The 23,137-nt window shown below is 44.1% G+C and overlaps 1 protein-coding gene across 1 annotated transcript in view; it reads left to right on the top strand.

Moving 5' to 3' along the window:
- The window catches only part of LOC310681597 (enoyl-CoA hydratase EchA19-like), a 29,049-nt gene extending 5,912 nt beyond the window's left edge, over window positions 1–23,137 (top strand). Inside the window, exons 2-6 of the mRNA XM_083449621.1 lie at window positions 2,137–2,304; window positions 6,371–6,468; window positions 8,641–8,785; window positions 11,367–11,516; window positions 21,447–23,137. Coding sequence (XP_083305747.1) covers window positions 2,137–2,304; window positions 6,371–6,468; window positions 8,641–8,785; window positions 11,367–11,516; window positions 21,447–21,670 — 785 coding nt within the window. The 3' untranslated portion in view covers window positions 21,671–23,137. The remainder of the gene's footprint in view (window positions 1–2,136; window positions 2,305–6,370; window positions 6,469–8,640; window positions 8,786–11,366; window positions 11,517–21,446) is intronic.

Genomic DNA, 23,137 nt, shown 5'->3' with positions numbered 1-23,137 from the left:
TAAAGTAGAAAGAAGTGTCTCATAATTAGGGTTGCCATATTTCAAAAAGTAAAATTCCTGACACCCGCAAAGTTGTTGAGGTTTCTGGGGGGGAACCATCCCCCAAAATAGTGGTTTTAAGCTTTTGGAGCTGTTTCTGTTGCTTTTTCCATCGTGTTGCCATACATCTGGGTTTTCCCTGACATTATTTTGCTGATTCTGCACAATTCCCCTCTGACACCATTTCTATACTCGAAAACCAGGACATGTTGGGAATTTTCCTGACATATGGCAAGTCTACTCATAATTAGCTAAGGTCAGTAATGTAAGATCAAGTTCTGTTTTCCTTAGGGTTACTGATATTGGGAGATGACTCATTAAAAAACTGAACATCTATTTTCCATTTTAATAATTTATAATAACTCCAATGTTAGTTAATTTGTATTGTGGATATTTCAGTAAAAACAAGGGGTTGTAGTACATGCATTCAAAGCAGGCCTAGCTCAGGGAGAACTTTCCACCTGAGTTCTTGGTTTCTCCTGAGAGTTGGGGAGGGACTTTGGGAAAGGTGTGGGACAGGAGAATGGAAAATATGAGTTAATTGCCTCTAGCTAATTTCCCCGAATTTTCTCCCCAAGGGGAGGAAGCAACAAAGAATTTGTTATTTGCATAAGTAGCGCTGTGGGTTAAACCACAGAGTCTAGAATTTGCTGATCAGAAGGTCGCCGGTTTGAATCCCCGTGACGGGGTGAGCTCCCGTTGCTCGGTCCCTGCTCCTGCCCACCTAGCAGTTCGAAAGCATGTCAAAGTGCAAGTAGATAAATAGGTACCACTCCGGCGGGAAGGTAAACGGTGTTTCCGTGCGCTGCTCTGGTTTGCCAGAAGCGGCTTAGTCATGCTGGCCACATGACCCAGAAGCTGTACGCCGGCTCCCTCGGCCAGTAAAGCGAGATGAGCGCCGCAATCCCAGAGTCGGCTACGACTGGACCTAATGGTCAAGGGTCTCTTTCCCTTTACTATACTTTGGATGGAAACCAGCTTTTGAATGTTATGAAACACTTGTTTGGAGAGCCATTGCCCAAGATTTGTAATCATAGAATGATAGAATTGTAGAGTTGGAAGGGACCCCAAGGATCATCTAGTCTAACCCCCTGTAATGCAGGAATCTCTGCTAAAGCACCCATGACAGATGGCCATCCAGCTTCTGCTTAAAAGCCTCCAAGGAAGGAGAGTTCACAGCCTCCTGAGGGAGACGGTTCCACTGTTGAACAGCTCTTACAATGGAGAACCACTGTGGTCCATTAGACAGAGATTTCTATCTGGAGTACTAAATTAAAATAACTCCGCTGCCTCATATGTACTGGAAACAAAATGCATGGCTTATTTGAGCTGTTTCTGGTCCTTTGTTGATTTAAAGTGGAATTTGTGGTCCCCCCACCCTTGTTTGTGAGATGCTCAGGCTGTTCATGTTGGAAGCATGCATATCTTGCTGCAGGGGGCATGCACCCAAGTTCCGTTTTGGACATCAAAAAGAGGTGTGAAAGTGAGACCGGTTGCTTTGCCTTCAGTGTAATTAAGGCAACATTGCTCAGCTCCCAAAATTTTGGAGTTCGTGGGCTGAAAGAAAAAGATTCATAGCATGAAAAGTGAGGAATTTGGAATCTGGGGGCTAATCGTTTGGGTCGAGAACAAAGTTTTAAAATGATTCCTCTAAAACATTTTTCAACCTAAGACATTCCTTCTCAGTTCAGTTATTTCTTGCTGTGCTTCAGCCCATTTTTAAAATAAAAAAACCCAGCTGTTCATTATTATTAATTTCCAGGAAATGCCCAGTGTCTTAATTTTATTCCTTGTATCCAAGCCTGATGATGAACTGCCTCACATTCTGTCTCTGGCTATTGTCTTTTTTTAAGGGAGTGGACAGGGAACGACAAGCCGCAAACAGATTGAATCCAGCCCATAGTGTTAGTTGTGTTCATGATGACATTGTAAACGTGATACAGTATTAGCTTTACCTAGTAACCGTTTCACGTGTCAACCCCCTCAGCCAGTCTTCCGAAATGTAGTTTACTATATTAATGGGTGACTCTAAAAAGGAAAAGAAAGAATTAATAACCACACAGCAGGATTTCTGTTTGACCTGTTCTGTTTTCTCAGGAAGAAGGAATGTAATTACTGAAATCCGAGGGACCATAATGACAATTGGCATCAACAGGCCGGAAGCCAGGAATGCTGTGAACCAGGAGACTGCAGGATTGCTGGTGGAGGCTTTCAGATCGTTTGAAGAGAACAGCACGTTGACTGTGGCTGTGCTTCATGGGTTGGGTGAGGCCTTTATACTGTATTCCTGGGCCATTCCTGAGCCTATGCAATGGCCATTCAGCGCCATTGGCAATGCAAGAGAACTGTCCTTTCCCCCTGCCCAGAAACTGGGTGTAACTGGGTGTGAGGTGACAGGTAAAGAGTGTCTTTAGCAAGGTGGTAGGGGGAGAACATAAAGGCGGAGATCCATCTTGGGGCAGGCTGGCTGAAGGCAGGCTGGGAAAGATGCCCGGCTCTCTCCAGTGCTGCACTGCTGTGGGGAAACAAGTGCCTCTTGAGATGACCATGCTGTAGGAACTGGACTCCCTTCCTCCAAACTCAGATGTAAATATGTGAATAAATCATATTTCTTAAAGCTACAGCAACCTCTGCCGCCTTTTCAATTCTCCAGAGGAGCAGAGACCCTGGAATCCCATGAATGGCTCTGCAGGGATTGGGGTGGCCTGTAACAATACTCTTCAGTCATGCTCTCATTCGAAACCCAGCCCCTTTCCATCCAGTGTCCAATGTTTTGCATATACAGTAAGCCCACAACTTCCACACATTTAATTTGTGAACTTTCAGCTTTAGGCACATAGCAAAAGAAATAAATAAATGAAAAGTGGGCAGGGTTCTGGGGAAAATAACCTTGGCAGTCCCACCAGCCATTGAACCCAATGGGCTCTGACTAGACGTGGCTTTGACTTTTAGCACAATCCAAGGAACATAACCCCCGCACAAATTGCGGGCCTACTGTACCTTTAAAACTGAATTTTGAATAGACACAAGAGCAAACTGATGCAAAAGGTATGAAGGGTGTGTGTGTGTGTCATAAAAGCCTTAAAATAAGTTATCTGCCGTGGCTCGGGATACTTGCGTCAGCAACCAGAACTCATACATGCCTACAAAATGACTTGTATGTGCCTTACTTCAGGTAAGGCTCACGTTGAAGTTTCAGGCTTCCTTTTGCTCTGTGTCAAGGATGGTGCCAGGTATGTAATAGTTAGGGATTGTGTTTCCACTTCATAGTAAACTATGGTTCGTGATTTACGCCGAACGTGTAGACTACTCCCACTTCGTTTTTCCCTGGTAGTGAGTAGGAGCAACCATGATCCTTGGCTTAGCGTTCCATCTGAGCTGCAGGTTGTGGTTTTCTTCACTTCAGGGAAACCATGGTTGATAAGCATGGAACAAACCTTGGCTTCTGATTGTGGTTTGTTTGCAGAGAAACAAACCATGACCCCCAGTTTGGATGCAGCACTAAGCCAAGCATTGTGCTTTGTAGCTCCCATTTGCTTTAGTGGAGAGGAGTGAAGTGGGAGCAGTCTGCGTGTTCATGGTTTAACCATGGCTTCCCGCGATGTGCGAACACAACCACGATGTCATCTCATTCATAACATGAACCCTGATTGGCTAGAATCACATTGTGAAGGATAAGTTAAGTTTTTAACCAAGGAAAACAGAGCTGGCAATGGCAATGGCCACAAACAGGCACACACACACACACAAAATGAATGTTCTTAATGGGAGGAGTGGTTATTTGCAATGAGGCTTAAATTTTTCCAGGCCTTCTGAAAGCAGTTCTTTGAACCAAAAAACTGAAATGGACAACCCACTCGGCACAGCCTTTAGAAAATTGGCCATTGTGATATGTGATAATGAATCACACATTTAAATACGGTAAGCGAGTGATAGTTGCAGCTATCAGCATGACAGCATAACAAGCTTTCAGAGAAAAGCAAAACAGAGCCCTGGTTTTCTCTTCCTCATCTCTCCTTCCTCAGTAGATGGTCTACTTAACAATTCTGCTCTATAATTACAATATTTACTTTGCTGAGATAAAGAAAAACAGTATTTAGCGGAATCAGAAGCAGCTGCATTATTGGTAGTCTTGAGGGGGAAAGGATAGAGATTACAGTTGGAAACTTTAAAACAAGAAAGATTTATGTATATTTATGTTTTTTTAAGGGCTTTGTCCCCCAAGGATGTGTATACATAAGGTTATTTTTAGACCATCAATTTGATTGAGAAAATTATAGTGTTGGGACTTGAGCCGAGAACAGTGGTCCCATCTGTTAAGCTCATATCTGGGTGATGCCTGCTTTGTGGCCTTTAATGTGCTGGGCTCAGCAAGTGAGTGATTCCCCTCCTCCCCTCACTGTACAGTTGCAGAGCTGGATCTTAAAGTAAATACTGCGGGCACTCGTGCTTTGGTTTTCATCATGGTGGCACAGTCAACAGCAGCTCTTTCTTCTGCTTCCAACGCACACAAGAAGTCGTGGTTCCCCCGCCGCACAAGAAAAGGCTTGAATTAGCTGCCTCTGCGGTAGAGGAAGAGTAGGGAGACACGGTTTTGCTGATGACGTGGAGGATGTGCTGGCCATCAGGAACCCTTTGAATGAAATTCTTGGCTGTGGTTAAAATGCTTCTTCAGGGCCGGTCGGGGGGGGGGGGAGAATGATGTGCCCTTGTTAGGTTTTTGTACTGGAAGTTATTAAAATGCCATTCTAAAAGGGAGTGAATTTGATACACTTACATCCCCCCACCCCAATTTCAGGTTTTGGCTGTTCTAATTTAAGATTCAGGATGAAAAGCAATTTTGATTATTTTAATTCTGTGCTTTCTATACTGTAACTTTGTGTTGTGAACCGCCCTGAGACCTACGGGTATAGGGCGGTATACAACTTTAATAAAGAAGAAGAAGAAGAAGAAGAAGAAGAAGAAGAAGAAGAAGAAGAAGAAGAAGAAGAAGAAGAAGAAGAAGAAGAAGAAGAAGAAGAAGAAGCAGCAGCAGCAGCAGCAGCAGCTGACTGATTTGGCCTGCAAAGTTTAATTTAGTTGATCGCAAGCTGCAGACCAACCAGCAAAAAAAGGCAAAAGCAATTTTAGACTGCATTAACAGGCACATTGTGTCCAAATTATGAGAAGTAATAGTTCCACTCTATACTGCATTTGGTCAGACTGCATCTGATGCAGGTGGCACTATGGTTTAAACCACTGAGCCTCTTGGGCTTGCCAATTGGAAGGTCGGCAGTTCGAATCTCCACGACGGAGGTCGTTGCTCTGTCCCTAGCAGTTCGAAAGCACACCAGTGCAAGCAGATAAATAGGTATTGCTGCGGCGGGAAGGTAAATGGCATTTCCATGCACTCTGGTTTCCGTCATGATGTCCTGTTGTGCCAGAAGCGGTTTGGTGATGCTGGCCATATGACCCAGAAAGCTGTCTGTGGACAAACACCGGCTCCCTCGGCCTGAAAGCGAGATGAGCGCTGGAACCCTATAGTCGCCTTTGACTGGACTTAGCCATCCAGGGGTCCTTACCCTTTTTATTTGATCAGACTGCATCTGGAGTATTGTATCCAATTATGGACACCACGTTTTAAGAAGGACATCACTAAACTGAAGTGCACCCAGCGGGGGTCAACCAGGATAGTCAGAGTTGATCAGAAACATAGTCCCATGAGAGACTGTCGAAAAAGCACCATGGGTGGTATTCATCTACTTGTTACTCAGAGGAGACCCATTGAAATTAATGGACACGATTATTTCAGTAGGTCTGTTCTGACTAAAACTTAGTCTTACCACCCAGTGTGTTTAGCCTAGGGAAGATAAGAGTAAGTGGGGGATGTAATAGTGGTCTTCAAACAGCTGAAGAGCTAACATGCAGAAGATGGAGTGGACTTATTTTCTGTGGTTCCATAAAGCAGGCTAGAACCAATGGGGAAATTGCAGGGAATCAGCTTTTGCCTAAGCATTAGCAGAAACTTCCTGATGGTAGGAGCTGTTAGACCGTGGGAAAGGATGCCTTGGGCGGTGGTTTGCGCGAGATATGTACATGGAGACTAAGACGGGCATATGTCAAGGATGCTGTAGTTTCATCCCGCTCTGCAGGTCTTGGATCTCAAAGGTTGCTTCCAACTCTGCCGTTCCATGAAAATGCCTCTATCCCATTGAAGAACATCTAGAATGGCTCAAATAACCAAGAACCTAGCCAAACAATAAAAAAGGCTGAATAGAAACCAAACTTTTTTCTTTATTCCATAATCTTAACTTTTGTGTGTGTCGTCTTCTTCTATGTGTGTGTCTTTTAGGTGGCAATTTTTGTGCTGGTTATGATTTGAAGGAGTTGGCGCATGCCCCAGCCTCTATCAAATTGGAACAAGATGTCACCCAAACGCCTGGCCCCATGGTATGTTCCGGAGGGAAATCCTGACGATTTTCTGAAAAACTGATGCCCTTTTCCGTGGTAGTGTTTTGTTTCGCTATGGAAACCACAGCGCTTTTCAGTTAAAAGTTACAGACATTAAAAAAAAGCGGGAGAGAAAAGAGGAATCTTCCCTTCTCAGAAAGTAACTCAAACCAAATGGGATTGTTTTCCCAAAAGAAAAGTTGGAAGCTGTCTGCTCCCAGCAAACGTGGGAATCAAGCACACTGTGCCCTGTGTTTTGTATAATGTGAACTAGGTGTTTCAGTGTGCAGTTGTGCTGCCTATGGAAGCAGAGGTAAATTATGCAGTGTGGATGGGAAAGCCGTGATCCAGCCTACATCAGCATTAATTTGCAGTGCTGCTTCTTGCTTGCTCATGAGTCACACAACACATTGTGTTTCCTTCATTATCACTGGGCTCGATAGACAAGACAAGACCCTCCATATATGTGGTTTGACTACAACTCCCCTGACCATAGGCCACACAGCCTGGGGCTGATGGGAACATCTGGATTAGCCACTTTGAACTGATTCATCAGGATTATATTCTTAAATGACTTCAGAGAAGACGAAAGAGATGTGAGAAGAGGTGCCATGAAGTATGTGTTTCTGTTAGTTTTGAAATACGTTTAAAAGCCCTGTCATGATAAGGGTCGCTTACCCAAATTCTGGGTGGGCAGTGGTTGCGGCCTGGCACGGCTCCCCCGGGATGTGGGAAATATTTTCTCCCTCGTGGCTGGCTATTGGGATCCTCCAATTGAATCTGACAAAAATTGAATCTGACAAGGCCAATGATGGCCTTTGTGGGGGGTGGGCCATAACCCAGGCACAACCCTTTTAAATTACAGTGGTACCTCGGGTTAAGTACTTATTTCGTTCCGGAGGTCCGTTCTTAACCTGAAACTGTTCTTAACCTGAAGCACCACTTTAGCTAATGGGGCCTCCTGCTGCTGCTGCGCTGCCAGAGCACGATTTCTGTTCTCATCCTGAAGCAAAGTTCTTAATCTGAAGCACTATTTCTGGGTTAGCGGAGTCTGTAATCTGAAGCATATGCAACCTGAAGCATATGTAACCCGAGGTACCACTGTATCGGCCTTCAGCCAGAAGGCTAATACAGGTTACATGCACAATGCCTGAGCCAAAGCTTACATACACCTGTAATCCGAATGGATTCCAGAGATTCCAGCTAACTTCCAGAGATGCCTCAGAAGTCTATTTGGGTGTTTATTTAGCTGAATGTGTGAAGGGGCTGTGGGGGTCATTGTGTGTGCCCCTTCGTTCCTCTGAACCTGGATTTCAACTGAACGTGACCAAATGTTCTCCTCCCAGTGGTTGGGAACACCATGTGAATATGGTTTCCAGTTACAGGAAGGACTGTAACCACTTCCACCCGAATGCTTACAAGCCCCTGTCAGACCTTCCCCCTCAACATGGGAAGAAGGGCGGCATACACAACTCCTCCATGGATACAATCAATAAATGCCTGAATATATTTTTTGGTTTCTGGAGACTTGGACATAAAAGGCTGCCCCCAGTAATCCTAGATGGTGGGCCTCTTGCTTAAGAGATGGGCAAAACTCGATCAACTTCTTTTCCCTTGGCATTGAACATGGTAAGGTCCTGTAATTTCCAGCTAACTTGGGCACACTTCGCACCTTAGTTTTGACTACTGTATTTTCTGGTGTATAAGACTACTTTTTAACCCAGGAAAATCTTCTCAAAAGTCAGGGGTCCTCTTATACGCCGGCTACAGCAGCAGCTCCTGCAGCAACTCCCCACCAAAGGACAAAACGACAGCAAATTAAATCAGAGGACACCAAGCTCTCTAGATGAAGCAGAAATACGCTTGAAAATTGGCCCCAGAAGCCCCTGGCCACTGGGAAGTGGAGCGGATTTCTGAGCCCGACTGGAGATTGGTTTTTAAATTTTTATTTGGTGTGCGTTGGAAGAGGGGTAGTCTTATACGGCGAGTATATCCCAAACTCTATATTTTAACTGGAAAAGTTGGGGGGTCGTCTTATACGCCGGAAAATACGGTATATGCTCTGCATCACTGTGAATGTTATTAATGCACTGTCTCTGGGTCAATACTGATTGGAATATATTCTTGTACTATTGAATAATAGTTCTAACACAATTCCAATACCTGTTACAGGGTCCTTCCCGGATGAAATTTTCTAAGCCAGTGATTGCTGCGGTGAGTGGATATGCAGTGGCTGATGGGCTTGAGCTGTCCCTCTTGGCTGACTTGCGTGTGGTAGAAGAAAGCGCCATCTTCGGAGTGTTCTGTAGGCGTTTTGGTATGTTTTGTGAATTACATGGAGTTTGGTTTTGAATGGGTATAAAAAGTGTGTGTGCCCTGTATCTTTATAGTCAGCACAGCACATGGCCTCTGATTAGTTGATTAAGCTGCTAATTAAGGCTTACAGCAGGGACGCAGGTGGCGCTGTGGGTTAAACCACAGAGCCTAGGGCTTGCCAATCAGAAGGTCAGTGGTTCGAATCCCCGCAATGGGGTGAGCTCCCATTGCTCGGTCCCTGCTCCTGCCAACCTAGCAGTTCAAAAGCAGATCAAAGTGCAAGTAGATAAATAGGTACCGCTCCGACGGGAAGGTAAACAGCATTTCCGCGCGCTGCTCTGGTTCGCCAGAAGCGGCTTAGTCATGCTGGCCACATGAACCGGAAGCTGTACGCCAGCTCCCTTGGCCAATAAAGCGAGATGAGAGCCGCAACCCCAGAGTCGGTCATGACTGGACCTAATGGTCAGGGGTCCCTTTACCTTAAGGCTTACAGCGCTGACCGAAAACAGGATAGGCTATAAAAGTATAAAATACCAAAAGAGATTTTTTTTACTTGAACAGTCTACTATACCTGCTCGAAAGACTTGTGAGCAGATCTGCACAGCTGACTTACTGAGTATATGTAGTAAATACATAGCTGGGCCAGTTTGGCTCAGTTGAGAGATCAAAGCCATTTCGTCTTCAAATTGAATATATTTTTGCAGCGCATGTCGTGTTCATTAATTTCAATGTGTTTACTCTGAGCAGAACTTCGCTGAGTCCCACCCAATGGATTCATGGAGATTTAGGGAGGAATGCAGTGTTGCCCTGATGGTTCCGTCAGGGAAAGCATTTTGGCTTGCCATACGGAACGATGTCTCCTCTCCACCACCAACCCACACGCTGTTCCAGGGTTTATCGTAGCCCCTCCAGAGCCAATTTCAGAGAAGGTGGGGAGTGGGGTTAGAGGAAAGTCCCACGGCTTCCACTGATGGGTCTTATTAGTTCATAGAACTGTAGAGTTCGAAGGGACCACAAGGATCATCTAATCTAGACCAATTCCCTGCAATGTAAGGATATTTTGCCCAACATGGAGCTAAACCCCACAACCCTGACTTTAAGAGTCTCATGCTGTATTGACTGAGCCATCCCTCAGGATAGTTGAATCCTGCCCTTACTCTCTGGCCGCTAATCTCTGGCATTTCAGACAAATTGCTGACTTCAGCTGTTTCCTTGCTCACTACACTCATTTTGCACTAGCTAAAGTCAGCCAAGGGTACAAAACATCCGAAAAGGGAACCACTTCAGACCAGGAAAAGATGGAAATTCAACAGGTGTGGGAGACAGGTTCATTGACGCCAATGTTATTAAGCACAACTTGTTTCAAACAAATCAGTTTTAAAAGAATCAGAAATTGCTTGTAACTTTCTTAGCTACTTAAAAGGAGCTACTAACTCCTATTGTGGTAATGTATCTTTTTGTCACCTGGTAAAGAGGCATTTGCTCAAATTGCACTGGGATCAATACAACTGATATCAGTACATTTGACTCCCGCGCTTGTTGGATTTTCAGAGTGTTGGAAGCAGCCGTGTTGTTTGCACATCACAGTAAGCCGGAAGCTGCGCAAGGGCTGATTGTGCCCTGCTCTTGCTGCGGAGAAACAATCCTTGGCATCGCATGATGTCTGCTCAAACAGATAATGATTGATAAGCCAAATGCAAACCTTGGCTTAGGGTGGTTTGCTAGGAGTGAATCAAACCACGGTGCTTGGCTTGCACATGACCCTAAGCTCAAATATCACGATTTGCTTCTCCCCAGGGAGGAATGAAGTGGATGTTGTTGGCTTGTGCACAGTAAACCATGGTTTATGGCTTACTGTGACTGTGAACATAGCCAGAGTCTCTGTAGGACACATCTCATTGCTTACCTTTTGGCCATGTGTTTCATGATAAGAAGGCTGTTGGATGGTAGATGACGATTATACATACCTATATCCCAGATTATGGGAGTATAATTGTTAAAGGTAAAGGTAAAGGGACCCCTGACCATTAGGTCCAGTCATGACCGACTCTGGGGTTGCAGCGCTCATCTCACTTTATTGGCTGAGGGAGCCTGCATACAGCTTCCGGGTCATGTGGCCAGCATGACTAAGCCACTTCTGGCGAACCAGAGCACCGCACGGAAACGCCATTTACCTTCCCGCCGGAGCGGTACCTATTTATCTACTTGCACTTTGATGTGCTTTCGAACTGCTAGGTTGGCAGGAGCAGGGACCGAGCAACGGGAGCTCACCCCGTTCGAACTGCCGACCTTCTGATCAGCAAGTCCTAGGCTCAGTGGTTTAACCCACAGCGCCACCTACGTCCCTGTATAATGTGTTAGGGCTGCCATATTTTGAAGAGCAAAAAAAGAGGACACATTTGCCGACTTTTACATTTGATGACTCTCATTTTGCATACCCATGGAAAAAACGAACATGTCCTTGAAAAAGAGGACACATGGCAACCCTAGTTTCAGAGACATTAACATTCCAGTTTGCTTAAAACAAGGTTATTTGAGTGAGGTTCCCCCCTTTAACTATTGTTGGCTGGGTTTTTTTTTAGGTGTTCCGCTGATAGATGGTGGCACTGTTAGACTACCAAAGCTAATTGGCCTTTCACGTGCGCTGGATCTCATTCTCACTGGGCGGCCTGTTGGTGCGCAGGAAGCATTTCAGCTTGGATTGGCTAATCGAATAGTTCCCAGTGGCCAAGGTAGGTGTCTTTCGCAGCATGTCATTATTAACTGGGTTCAAAACCAGTCACAGTCTCACAACATAACCTACCTCACAGAGTTTGTTGTGAGGATAAACTGGGGAGTGGGAGAATCACGTCTACCTTCTTGTAGAAAAGGTGGGGTATAAATCAAGTAAATAAATAAGATTGGACAAATCCAATGTATTATTGGGCTTCTACAGCCCTGCCCGTTTCAGTTTCATTCAACCTGAATGGAATTAAATGCACCGAGTGGGATGCAAGACTGCAGCCTTTGTTGTGCTGAGTCATGTTTTTAGATACTTGCGATCTCAATCACACACAGTCTGTAGTCCGCTGGCAGTAGGAGTACAATATGGGTATGTCTTTAAGTTAACATCTTACATTAAAAACCTGACAGTACCAAACTATTGAAGGCTTTTCACCAAAGCCAGACTAAATGTATTTCCTTCTACAGTGTTAGATGGCAGGTTGAGAGGAGTTCCCTACCAGGGCAGACTTTGCTCGTGTGCTCAAGACATCGATTCCATAAAACATATTTTGTTGCATTGTGCAAAATATGAGCAAGCCAGGGCTGAACTGATACTACCCTTGCTGGTACCTTTCCTGGGAAAATCAGAGGCTCACTATGTCAGGTTCCTATTGGAAGACCGGACAAATGCTAGAACATTAGCAGTGGCAAAGTTTTTATCAGTGGTTGCAAGAACAAATGATCCCTATATTCTGAACAAAATGCTTGTTTAACCTAGAGGTAGGCTGTATGAATTGTGTATTGCTTTGTAATGATTTGTTGGGTCTCTGGACCGTAATAAAGATTGATTGATTAGATAGGGAGATGACTTTTGGTCAAGATTGGACCGATAGGCTGGTACAGCACAAAGGTCTAATCCAGGCACCCATAAACTTGGCCCTCCAGCTGTTTTGGGACTACAATTCTCATCATCCCTGACCACTGGTCCGTTAGCTAGGGATGATGGGAATTGTAGTCCCAAAACAGCTGGAGGGTCGAGTTTGGGGATGCCTGGTCTAATCTGTTGCAGGGCCCTGCTGGCATCTGCTGCAGTGAAGCCTTCACTGAGCTGGTGCGCACCACGCATTTTGGACTACAGTTCCCATCAGCCCCAGCCAGCATGGCCGATGGAAGTTGTAGTCCGAAGTGTTCAGAGGGTGCCGGGTTTGCAAAGGCTGCTTTAGATGCGTTCTTACTGGCCATAGACTAGCAGGCAAAAAGCAATTTGGAAGCCTAGCTTTCCAGCATTTTTTCCCTTTCCCCCATGGGATGGGTGGGAGAGGCTAGGCAGGATGCCCTCCCCCCCTTCTCAGAGCCGCGTAGAACACATATGTCGCATGTGAACGTATAGCATCCTTTCCGTAGCCAGCAACTGGCAGCTCTTTGCGAACTTTCATTCCATTCAGAAGGCAGAACCCTGATTTCTGTTTAATTTAGAGCGCGGGTTTGACAACATGGAAATACATTTCTTCCAATAACAAGGGTGTGTCCCATCGCGAAAACACATTCCTGCTGCTAACCTTTGACCACCGAGGGGGGAACTACCTCCGTTAAGGTAAATGCACACAGCAGTTCTCTTGACTAGACTCCGGAGGTTTCCTGCAGAAAGGAAAAAGGAAGACCCTTCTGAATCAGGCTTTAGCTCATTCCGAATTGGCATGGAAGCTGGCTTAAAAAAATGACTAGCAACAGCTGCTTTGATTCAGCTTAAGCTGGTGGGGCTGCTGTTCTCCTCCCCACCCCATCCCCGACTTGTTAACAAAACGATGACAGCATGTACGTATCTGAATGCAAAACAGGCTTTGGAAATTGCTGGTGGGGCGAGGCATCCGTATTGTAGCAGAGTTTTAGAAAGGAAATAAGCCAGGAGTCAACTAGCCATAACAAAAAAGGTACAGATTCAGATGTTTCCCTCTCTCTCTTTTTAAGGCTTTCTGTGCATGCGGGTGTGTTAAAATTTTGATCGTGGAAGTGTAATGGTGGGGTGGGGTGAGGGAGATCATTAATAACACAGTAGGTTATTCAATCCCTCCTGAAGCTGCCGCCATTCTTCAGGTCCAAGAAGTGACTAACGTCTCCACAGACTTTCTGCCCATGTGCTCTGTGCGTCCTGATATCCGGATTCCTTTTAAAAAATATGGCTGTTTGGGTTGGCATCTGGAGATGTATCTTTTGAGACAAACATGAATGAAACCCTGTTTTGTTTACCGTCAGCCAGGGATGTCCAAGCGGGAGCCCCCTGTGGACCAGATCCACCCCCCCCCAAAAAAATTACCTGTCTCCCTCTAGCAGCCCTTCCAAACCTAATTGGAGATGTCTTTTCATACTGTTTCACTTGTGAGAAACATAGCAAATGTTTTCAAGTACAAGAAACTGAGTGTGAGGTTTAACTGGGGCTGGGATGGGAGCAAGTCCTGCTGAACTCAGCGGGAATTCATTTTGATCAGACAAGCATAGACATGCACTAAATGTGGCATCTCTGGATTTTATAAATATATGTATGTTTGAAATATACTCGGAGTCGAGTGTGAATTTCATGCTCTTTATTCAGCTCATAGTAGTAATGAATGAAGCTTTCCCCAAAACGTCTACATTATTTACACAATGCGCCCCACGTGATTGGTTAATTGTGGGCTGCTCCTGTAAGCCAATCAGGTTGCGGATTAACCTCCCCCAGAAGCCTGATTGGCTGCTCCTGCAGGCCAATCAGGTTGCTGATTCACTTCATCCAGGAGCCTGATTGGCTGCTCCTGCAGGCCAGTCAGGTCACTGATTCACTTCCACCTGGAGCTGGATTGGGTGGCTCCTGCGGACCAATCAGACTGCTGCATTATGGATCCTATTGTTCTAGGATTCAGCTCAGTACATAACAATGTTAAATAAAATAATAATAATAATAATAATAATAATAATAATAATGTAATTGTAAGTAAAACACACACCGTATATAACTGGAAATTGCTTTACTGCTTAGGAGCAACAGTTGCAGGGGCGTTGGGCATCCGTCTGTCTCGAGAGAGAATGGGATGTGTCTCTGGGGGTGAAGTCAAACTGCTGCATTAGCAGCAATGAAGTGACCTCTCTGGGATGCAAGCCTGGGCAGTGTGTATGGAGATCCTGGGCTTCCCAGATGACAAGACACCCCCACCCACACCCCCGCCTGTGCTCATGTGGTCCAAAGCAGAACAGAGCAATATGTTTGGCAGCAACTTGGCTGAAGGAATTGCCGGAAGGAGCCGTACAAGGCGCCATCCAATTGTCTTAGGGAGTCCACTCTGCATTTGGGTTGGGTTTACTCCTTAGCCTTTTATTTTCCCAAAGGTGTCCCACAAGGCAAGGCAGCAGAGGTTTAGGATCAGAGTTTCCCTTCTCCTAGATGGGCTACTTTCCCAGGTTGACGAGCCCCATCTGCCCCTCACTTCCCTCTATGGCACACACAGAAACTGCCTTCTTGACCATTGGACCCACTATTGGTCTTGTCTGCTCAAATCACCAGAGCCTGTCTTTGCATGCAGGGAAAGCCCCTAACTCACCAAGCATTTGAGACCCATCAGCTACCCTCACCTGGTTTAGCCGGCTTCACAAACAATTTTTGGCATACAGAATGGCTGCCAAGAAAATAGAAGTCTGCCAGCTTCTTTCTAAAGCCATAGGATACGGAATCTGTTGAACTTCAACTTCTGTAAGCCCCAGCCGGCATGGAAGATGGTCAGGGATGATGGAAGTTGCTGTTGAACAACTGGAAGGCCATAGGACTTTGTACTTTGCCATGGTGGGCCTTCCAAAGTCTGCTTCCTGGAATCACCAGGAAGCAAAATTAGGGCTTTGTTCAGGCTTAAATTTATTAAACGTAATATCCTGTGATTACTCCTATTCTCTGTCTTTATAATTGTGGTATGCGTGTACTGAAAATCAAAACACTTTTTTTTTTTTAATAAACTCAAAGCCACATGTAAAAAGCCACATGTTCTTAGTGACAGAATTTGTATGCACAGTTCTTGATTACAACATAGGCAAAGAACAGACTTGCATTCTGTGCTTCTTATTCATTAATTATTTTAAATGAAATAAAAAATAGCATAGGCGACAGGTTGCACCTAAGCATGTACCCTGAATGCCCCTATTTCCTAAGGTGAATTCTTGTTTCTCGTTGCTTTGTCCATGGCAGAGCCCATATTTTTGTACTTGGGGAGGCTTTTGAGAATTTGCTCTAAATAATATTTGCACATTGACCTAAGTTGCTATTCCAGCTCCCGAAAGTTAAATACCCCCGAGGTCTGGGGGTGGGTGAACAGATGCTCTGTGCCTGGACACAGAGTCACTAAGCAGGGGTACAACTTGACATTGTACACACTGTAGCTGGTTGTGCTTTTGAACTTGCTAAGTGTAACCATATTTGGGGAGAATTTTTAATAAAATGCATTTTTCTTTTTTGCTTTTTAAAAGTCATCTGAGTCCCAGGCTGTGGTTGTTAACTTAATTCTTTTTTGGTTGTCTAAAGACAGTGTTGGCTACTTCCTCTCTAGCCCTTTGTAGACATTGCCAAAATAAGTGTGAACCAAAGGGCCTGGGCAGTCCGGGGACCAGTGTCTTAGTTCTGCTACCCCCCCACTTGTGTTCTCATTCCTCTCCAACTTGCAAAAGGCTGTCTTCGGAAATAGGGAGGCCCCAGTATTTGTGGAGGCTTCCTGTGTGTTCTAGAATCCTGGAAAATCCAGGTTCTAGAACCCCAGGGGTGTTCCAGAAGTACAGGAGCCCCCCCCACACACTTCAAAAGGTCACCCTCCTCATGATAATGGTGAAGTTTGGGGGGGGGGAGCAGAGCTGGTACTCTTGTCCTCACTGTGCCTGAATAGGGTTTTAGTCTGTCCCACAATTCCTTACTCATCAAGATAGATACTAAATGTTCAGCTATTCCATAATAGGTAAAGGTAAAGGTACCCCTGCCCGTACGGGCCAGTCTTGACAGACTCTAGGGTTGTGCGCCCATCTCACTCAAGAGGCCGGGGGCCAGCGCTGTCCAGAGACACTTCCAGGTCACGTGGCCAGCGTGACATCGCTGCTCTGGCGAGCCAGAGCCGCACACGGAAACACCGTTTACCTTCCCGCTAGTAAGCGGTCCCTATTTATCTATTTGCACCCGGGAGTGCTTTCGAACTGCTAGGTTGGCAGGCGCTGGGACCGAACAACGGGAGCACACCCCGCCGCGGGGATTCGAACCGCCGACCTTTCGATCGGCAAGCCCTAGGCGCTGAGGCTTTTACCCACAGCGCCACCCGCGTCCCCCATAATAAGTATAAGTTTATCAATTAGATGATCCTTAATTTTTGGTTTTTTGTTTTTTGTTTTTGTTTTTTTAAGAATCCTTAAATTTGGGGTTATTTTCCAGTTTGTTATAAAGGAAAGTGTTGTGGCCATTTTATTAGCGCACTGAATCAGAAATTAGAGCACAGCAGGCTCGATTACAGAACTTAAACAAAGCTCTGTATAATCATTGGAGAAGAAGAGCCTTCCGTAATGAGTAATAATAGTTCCAATAAACAAATTCTTTTATTTTGTATTGCTTGTCCATGGCAAATCACTGTCTCTATTTTGGTGACGGCATTTGGTGAGACAAAAAGGGTAAATATATGAGAGCCCCTGTTTTTGTTTGGGGGGCATATCTGTTGTTTTAGCTACATTTTATTGTTTTGTTGGTGAAGCAGCAGCAGCAGGTTCCCGCGAGATCTCACGAGATCTCGTCAAAATCTTGCATAGTATCTTGTTGGGATGTGGCACTGCTGCTTTGCAGGTGCTGCTGTGCAGACCAGGTAAAGAGGTGGCAGTAGCAGAATGGCACCTTCATGTTCCGTTGATTCACTGCCCCTGGCTGTAGGGCCGTCTTCTCTGCCTGTCCTTCTTTCCCTTCCCTTTCATGTCCTCTGCCCTTTGCCCACTATCTTGTTTTAGGTGGTAAAGATTCCATACCTTTTATATAGTACAGTGGTACCTTAGGTTACATACGCTTCAGGTTACATACGCTTCAGGTTACAGACTCAGCTAACCCAGAAATAGTGCTTCAGGTTAAGAACTTTGCTTCAGGATGAGAACAGAAATCGTGCTCCGGCGGCGCGATGGCAGCAGGAGACCCCATTAGCTAAAGTGGTGCTTCAGGTTAAGAATAGTTTCAGGTTAAGAACGGACCTCCAGAACGAATTACGTACTTAACCTGAGGTACCACTGTATATAATTCCTACATTGTGCCTAGCACTTGTTTAAGCACATACTATTTCTTTTTAGAAGAGGCCAGGGGTGTTCTAACAACTGAACCTTATTAGGAATTACTTAATTAGAAGTTAACAGTGGAGAAATTTTTAAGATGGTTTCCCATCACTCCTTATCCTCTCATGCAGCTGCCAGTGGACAAGTGGACACATTCAGTTCACATCAGGTAATGGCCAGGCCTATGAAACCTAGTTTGTGCACTGCACATGAGAACGCAACATTCGCCTCAAAACACACTCCCATAATCCTTTGTGACGCACGGGGTACCATGGCAGATGTCTGGAGATTCAATGATATACGTTGACACAGAAAATATTTCTCAGGCACTTGATCACACAGGAGGAGGAGATGAGGGGTGAGTTCTAACTCTAATTTTAACAGTAAAAGGGTAAGGAGTACAGAACCCTCTCCCCAAGCGCTTCTCAGCCAAGTACAGAAAAAGATAATAACTTCAATTGGGTGGAAAGCACTAGAGGAGATGGCTCTGGAGAAGTAAAAAAATGTTATCAGCTCCCCAACCCATGCCCTGCCTTCTTGGTTAAAATCAGACCACCACCTCACGCCCGTCTTTCTGCATGTTTGAGCCAGTTCTATATTTAAATACACAGTACTACTGCTATCTAGCTTGACACTTAGCTTTTGGCGCATATGTGTACATTTCTATATTGGGATGTATTGGAAGTACAAATAAAGTTACACAGGGTTAAGCATGGATATTCAAACAAAGTTGTGATTATGTGCAGAATCCTAAGTATGAGGTTTTTTTGTGTGTGTTTTTAAATCGCTTTCAAATGTTTATATAAACAAACAATATTGGTTTCTTAGTGATGTTGTTATTGAATTAATCAGTGTTTATTCACCACAGCCACCACGCTCTCTCTCTTTCTCACACACAGATTTTGATCTGGGAGATCCGTGCGATATTTTTGGAAAACTATTTCTGGGGAGAAGAAAAGGAGCGGTTGCTAGTTGTGTGAATTAGCAAGGTGTTGCTGTTTCTCATTAAATACCCACAGCTTGATGTCTTCCATTAAAATATGCATTCACTTGAAAAAGAAAGAAAGAAAATGGGGCAAAGACATCAATTTTTGTTTTTAGGTGGCTCTTCCCATGCTCTTCCATAGATGCAGAGTTCTTGGCCCTGCCAGTATTGCCCAGAGATGGTATCTTCTTCCTAGGCTCTCCTTCTTCTCAGCTATCACAGGATCAGTTGATCTGTATTTCACAGCCTTGTTTATTGTGACCACAGGCAGCAGATTATCAGAGAGACATTGATCCTCTTAACACCATATGCATTGCTGTTGGTCTTCTTCTCTGGACTGAGGTCACAGTATGGAGCAGACGGGTGGGACCTGTTTCTTGCAGTTTGGAATCTTCAGCTTTGAAATGTGTTTACTTGTCTTCAGCCCGTTTTGTTTTGCAATGTGTTCAGCAAATGTTCTTGCAGAAAGATATGCAGGCAGCTGCGAAACAGAAAGTCTTGTGCTGAAGCTCCTGGCATCTGTTGTGTCTTCCTCGGTAGCAGAATATTCTCTTCTAAGCCAAGCATTCGTCCCTCCCTTTTACTCTTTGCAATTGATTCCTATTACATTGAGGGTGTTTAGAGACTGGCATTATCTTGAGGAAATGAAAGGTTCCAGGTTATGGAAATGTAAAGGCAGTTTATATATAAAAATATAGCGCTAGTACTTAGAGGCTTGACTTGAAGGCATTACATGAAATGTAGAACATGTGTGAATTCATTTTAATGAGTTGTCTGGAAAGAATGAAGATGATACATACATCATAAATGTCTATCTAACTTACTGAAAAGCATAACACGTATAGAGCAGGAAATTAGTGATCTAATGGGTGAGCTTTGACTCACTGTTTTGGAATTACTGGATTAATACATAGGAATCACTGCACCAATAAAGTGGTACAAAGCAGAGTGAGAATGAAGAGTAGACAGGAAATAATAATTGAAGCAAAGTCTCAATGGGATTAGAGATGGCAATAAAAATTTCTGTGATCAAGGACTTCCACTCCACCAGGACTTCCTGCTCATGGAAGTTGCCGCTGTGATTTTTGCATGAAGATTATGCTTTTCCTCTCGTAAGTTAAGCAACAAATCAGGGTCAGTGGATCACGATAGTCTTCCCATAACTTGTTGAAGTTCACCTACCTTCTGAATTAAAATGAGAACCTCTTTTTGCTCTTACCCCTCAAAGAGGTTTGCTTTTAGAGTCTGGGAGAATTATTCACTCTCTCATGAGAAGCCGGCTTGCTGTATTTCTGCAGAAGCATATAAGTATAGAAGATTCCCCCCTCCCTTTTCTTCCTGACCTTATACTGTACTCAACACTAATGTCTCATAACAAATGTAACTGATCTGTAGAAAAGACTGTACAACTTGAAAAAAGAGACAAAGCGTGTTCTTTTGTAAAGCAAGAAAATATTTTTAATAATAATAATAATAATAATAATAAAATAAAATATATAGAAGATTTGAAAGGAGGCAAACCCAGATCTGGGATTTAGATATAGAACAGGCCACATGCTGTAAGAAAATGGAATTCCTCTGCTTTGGAAATAACCACACTTTGGAAGTCCTGAGCCCCAAGGACGTTAGATTGGCTTCAACCAGGGCCAGGGCCTTTTCAGCTCTGGCCTCGGCCTGGTAGAATGCCCTACCGCAGGAGATCAGGGCCCTGCAGGATTTGACATCTTTCCGCAGGGCCTGCAAGATGGAGCTGTTCCACCTGGCCTTTGGGCTGGACTCAGTTCAAACCGCCTCTCGTTTATTTTTTTGATGGAACCCCTTATATGGGATTTGTATATAAATTTCCCCTCGGCTCTTTTTGCTGGCCCATGTAGGACCAGCATGGATAGTTGGCCCTGGTGAATATTTGCCGTTTTCTCCCCTTATGACTTTGATCTATTTGTTGTTTAGTCATTTAGTCGTGTCCGACTCTTTGTGACCCCATGGACCAGAGCACGCCAGGCACTCCTGTCTTCCACTTCCTCCCGCAGTTTGGTCAATCTCATGCTGGTAGCTTCGAGAACACTGTCCAACCATCTCGTCCTCTGTCATCCCCTTCTCCTTGTGTCCTCCATCTTTCCCTGCATCAGGGTCTTTTCCAGGGAGTCTTCTCTTCTCATGACGTGGCCAAAGTACTGGAGCCTCAGCTTCAGGATCTGTCCTTCCAGTGAGCACTAGGGGCTGATTTCCTTAAGAATGGATAGGCTTGATCTTCTTGCAGTCCATGGGACTCTCAAGAGTCTCCTCCAGCACAATAATTCAAAAGCATCAATTCTTCGGCGATCAGCCTTCTTTATGGTCCAGCTCTCACTTCCATACATCACTACTGGGAAAACCATAGCTTTAACTATACGGACCTTTGTTGGCAAGGTGATGTCTCTGCTTTTTGAGCTATAGGCTATCACTAAAATGAGGCTGCATTTTAAACTGTATTCTAACTTGTATTTTAATCAACTGCTTTTGGGGGTGGGGCTGTTTGTTTTTAATGTGTTTTTACTGTATTTATATTCAGTGTTAGCCACCCTGAGCCCGGTCTTGGCCGGGGAGGGTGAGGTATAAATAAAAAATTATTATTATTGTGGCCCACTTTCCCTAATTTTAATATATGGTTGTGTTTCCCTTTTCTTTCTTCCAGCCCTCCAGCGTGCCATTGAATTAGCAGAACAAATTTCAGCATTTCCCCAGCAGTGCATGCGCGCAGACAGAAATTCTGCTTACTATGGTGCGTTTGATGCCTCTTCCTTCACAGAAGCCATGCAGTTTGAGTTCGACACTGGAGTAAAGGTGGTATTAGAAGAATCTGTTCCTGGTGCTAACAAGTTCAGCTTGGGGCACGGGCGTGGTGGGGCAAAGTTGTAGCAGTTGCCTATAATGGCTCTTCGCTTTGAACGCCCACTTTATAATAGAAATAAATCTATGTTGCACTTGCAAAATAAGAAAAGCCACATGCAGTATATATGCATATCCCACTGAAATGCAGCCTTTGAAAATGTTTTATAGAAAATCCACACTTGAACTAATGCTAATGTGGGCTATATTTTTCAAAAATGTAAATGTAGCTAAGAATTGCCAGCTATTTGTATATTTCAGGCCTAAAATGGTCACAGAATCTCTGCAATTCTTACCCAGAAGTAAGTCCCATTGAACTCAATAGGATTTATTCTGAGCAGACAAATATAGGACTGCTCTATTAGTGTTTTTAGATGTGCCCATGACAGTATGTGTTAATTATTGCTTCTGAGCACACACACACACACACACACACACATATATATAGTTCTCTCATTTTCATCAAAAATGTTTCTTCCTATAAATACTTACATTTGTTGTTGTTGTTGACAAATTACTACTGATCCCTAATAAATATTGGTCACTAATGTGTATCTGAAACCTTAAGGAAATAGGTTCCAAAATAGTCAGTAAATGAAGCTGCAATCCCGTACTTAGTTGCCTGGTTAAGTTCCAATGTTACTTTTTCCTGAGAACATCTGTATTGCGCTGGAAGTCTCTTTAGTTTAATAGTCCGAAGGTGGGCACTGCTGTTCTCGTATGTAAGCTCATTGTCTACAAACACAGTAGCTTCTGCATTTGCTCCTCTAGGGAGGTGCTTCCCCTTGGTAAATTAAAGTGGTTGAAGAGCGTGCAAACACAGGGCCTTGATATGTGCACTTGGGTGCACCACAGTGCTGTACATGCCAGCAAGTGTGCTTTTTAAAGATTCAAGTATCTGTTATGTGGGCCAGGAATGAGTTATACAACTTTAATTACCTAGGACCTAGGACTCAGCTATACAGCTGCAAAGATAATGTTTTAAGTGTGTTTTAAGTGCATTATATAAATGTGACACTAGATGGCGCAGGTGGGCTTAGAATTAGATGATTGATAGATAGATAGATGATAGATAGATAGATAGATAGATAGATAGATAGATGATAGATAGATTAGATTAGATTTATGGTGTGTGTGTGTGTGTGTGTGTGTGTGTATAAAGCATTTTCACAGCATTTTTAAATATATGTGTAGATTCAGCCCTAGACCCGTCCTACCCAACTTGAAAATTGCCGAAGGTTTCGGCCACTTAAAATATTTTTCTGCCTCTTGTTGGACTTGCAATATTCAATGCTAGATGCTGTATGTTTTTTCATTGTTTTCCTTGATTCTTTTATTTCTTGCAATGTATTATATTGTCTTATTCCATGGGGGAAATCCCATTCTATTGGAATAAGTCCGTTGCAATTATTGAATTACATGGAGTTCAATTGGTAATGTAATAAAATACAACCTAAGAAATAAAAGAAGCAATAAAAATACAATTAAAAATCAAAA

Source organism: Podarcis tiliguerta (genome assembly GCF_965153285.1).
Source record: "Podarcis tiliguerta genome assembly, chromosome: 7".
Taxonomy (NCBI): Eukaryota; Metazoa; Chordata; class Lepidosauria; order Squamata; family Lacertidae; genus Podarcis; species Podarcis tiliguerta.
This window is presented reverse-complemented; position numbering and strand designations above follow the sequence as displayed.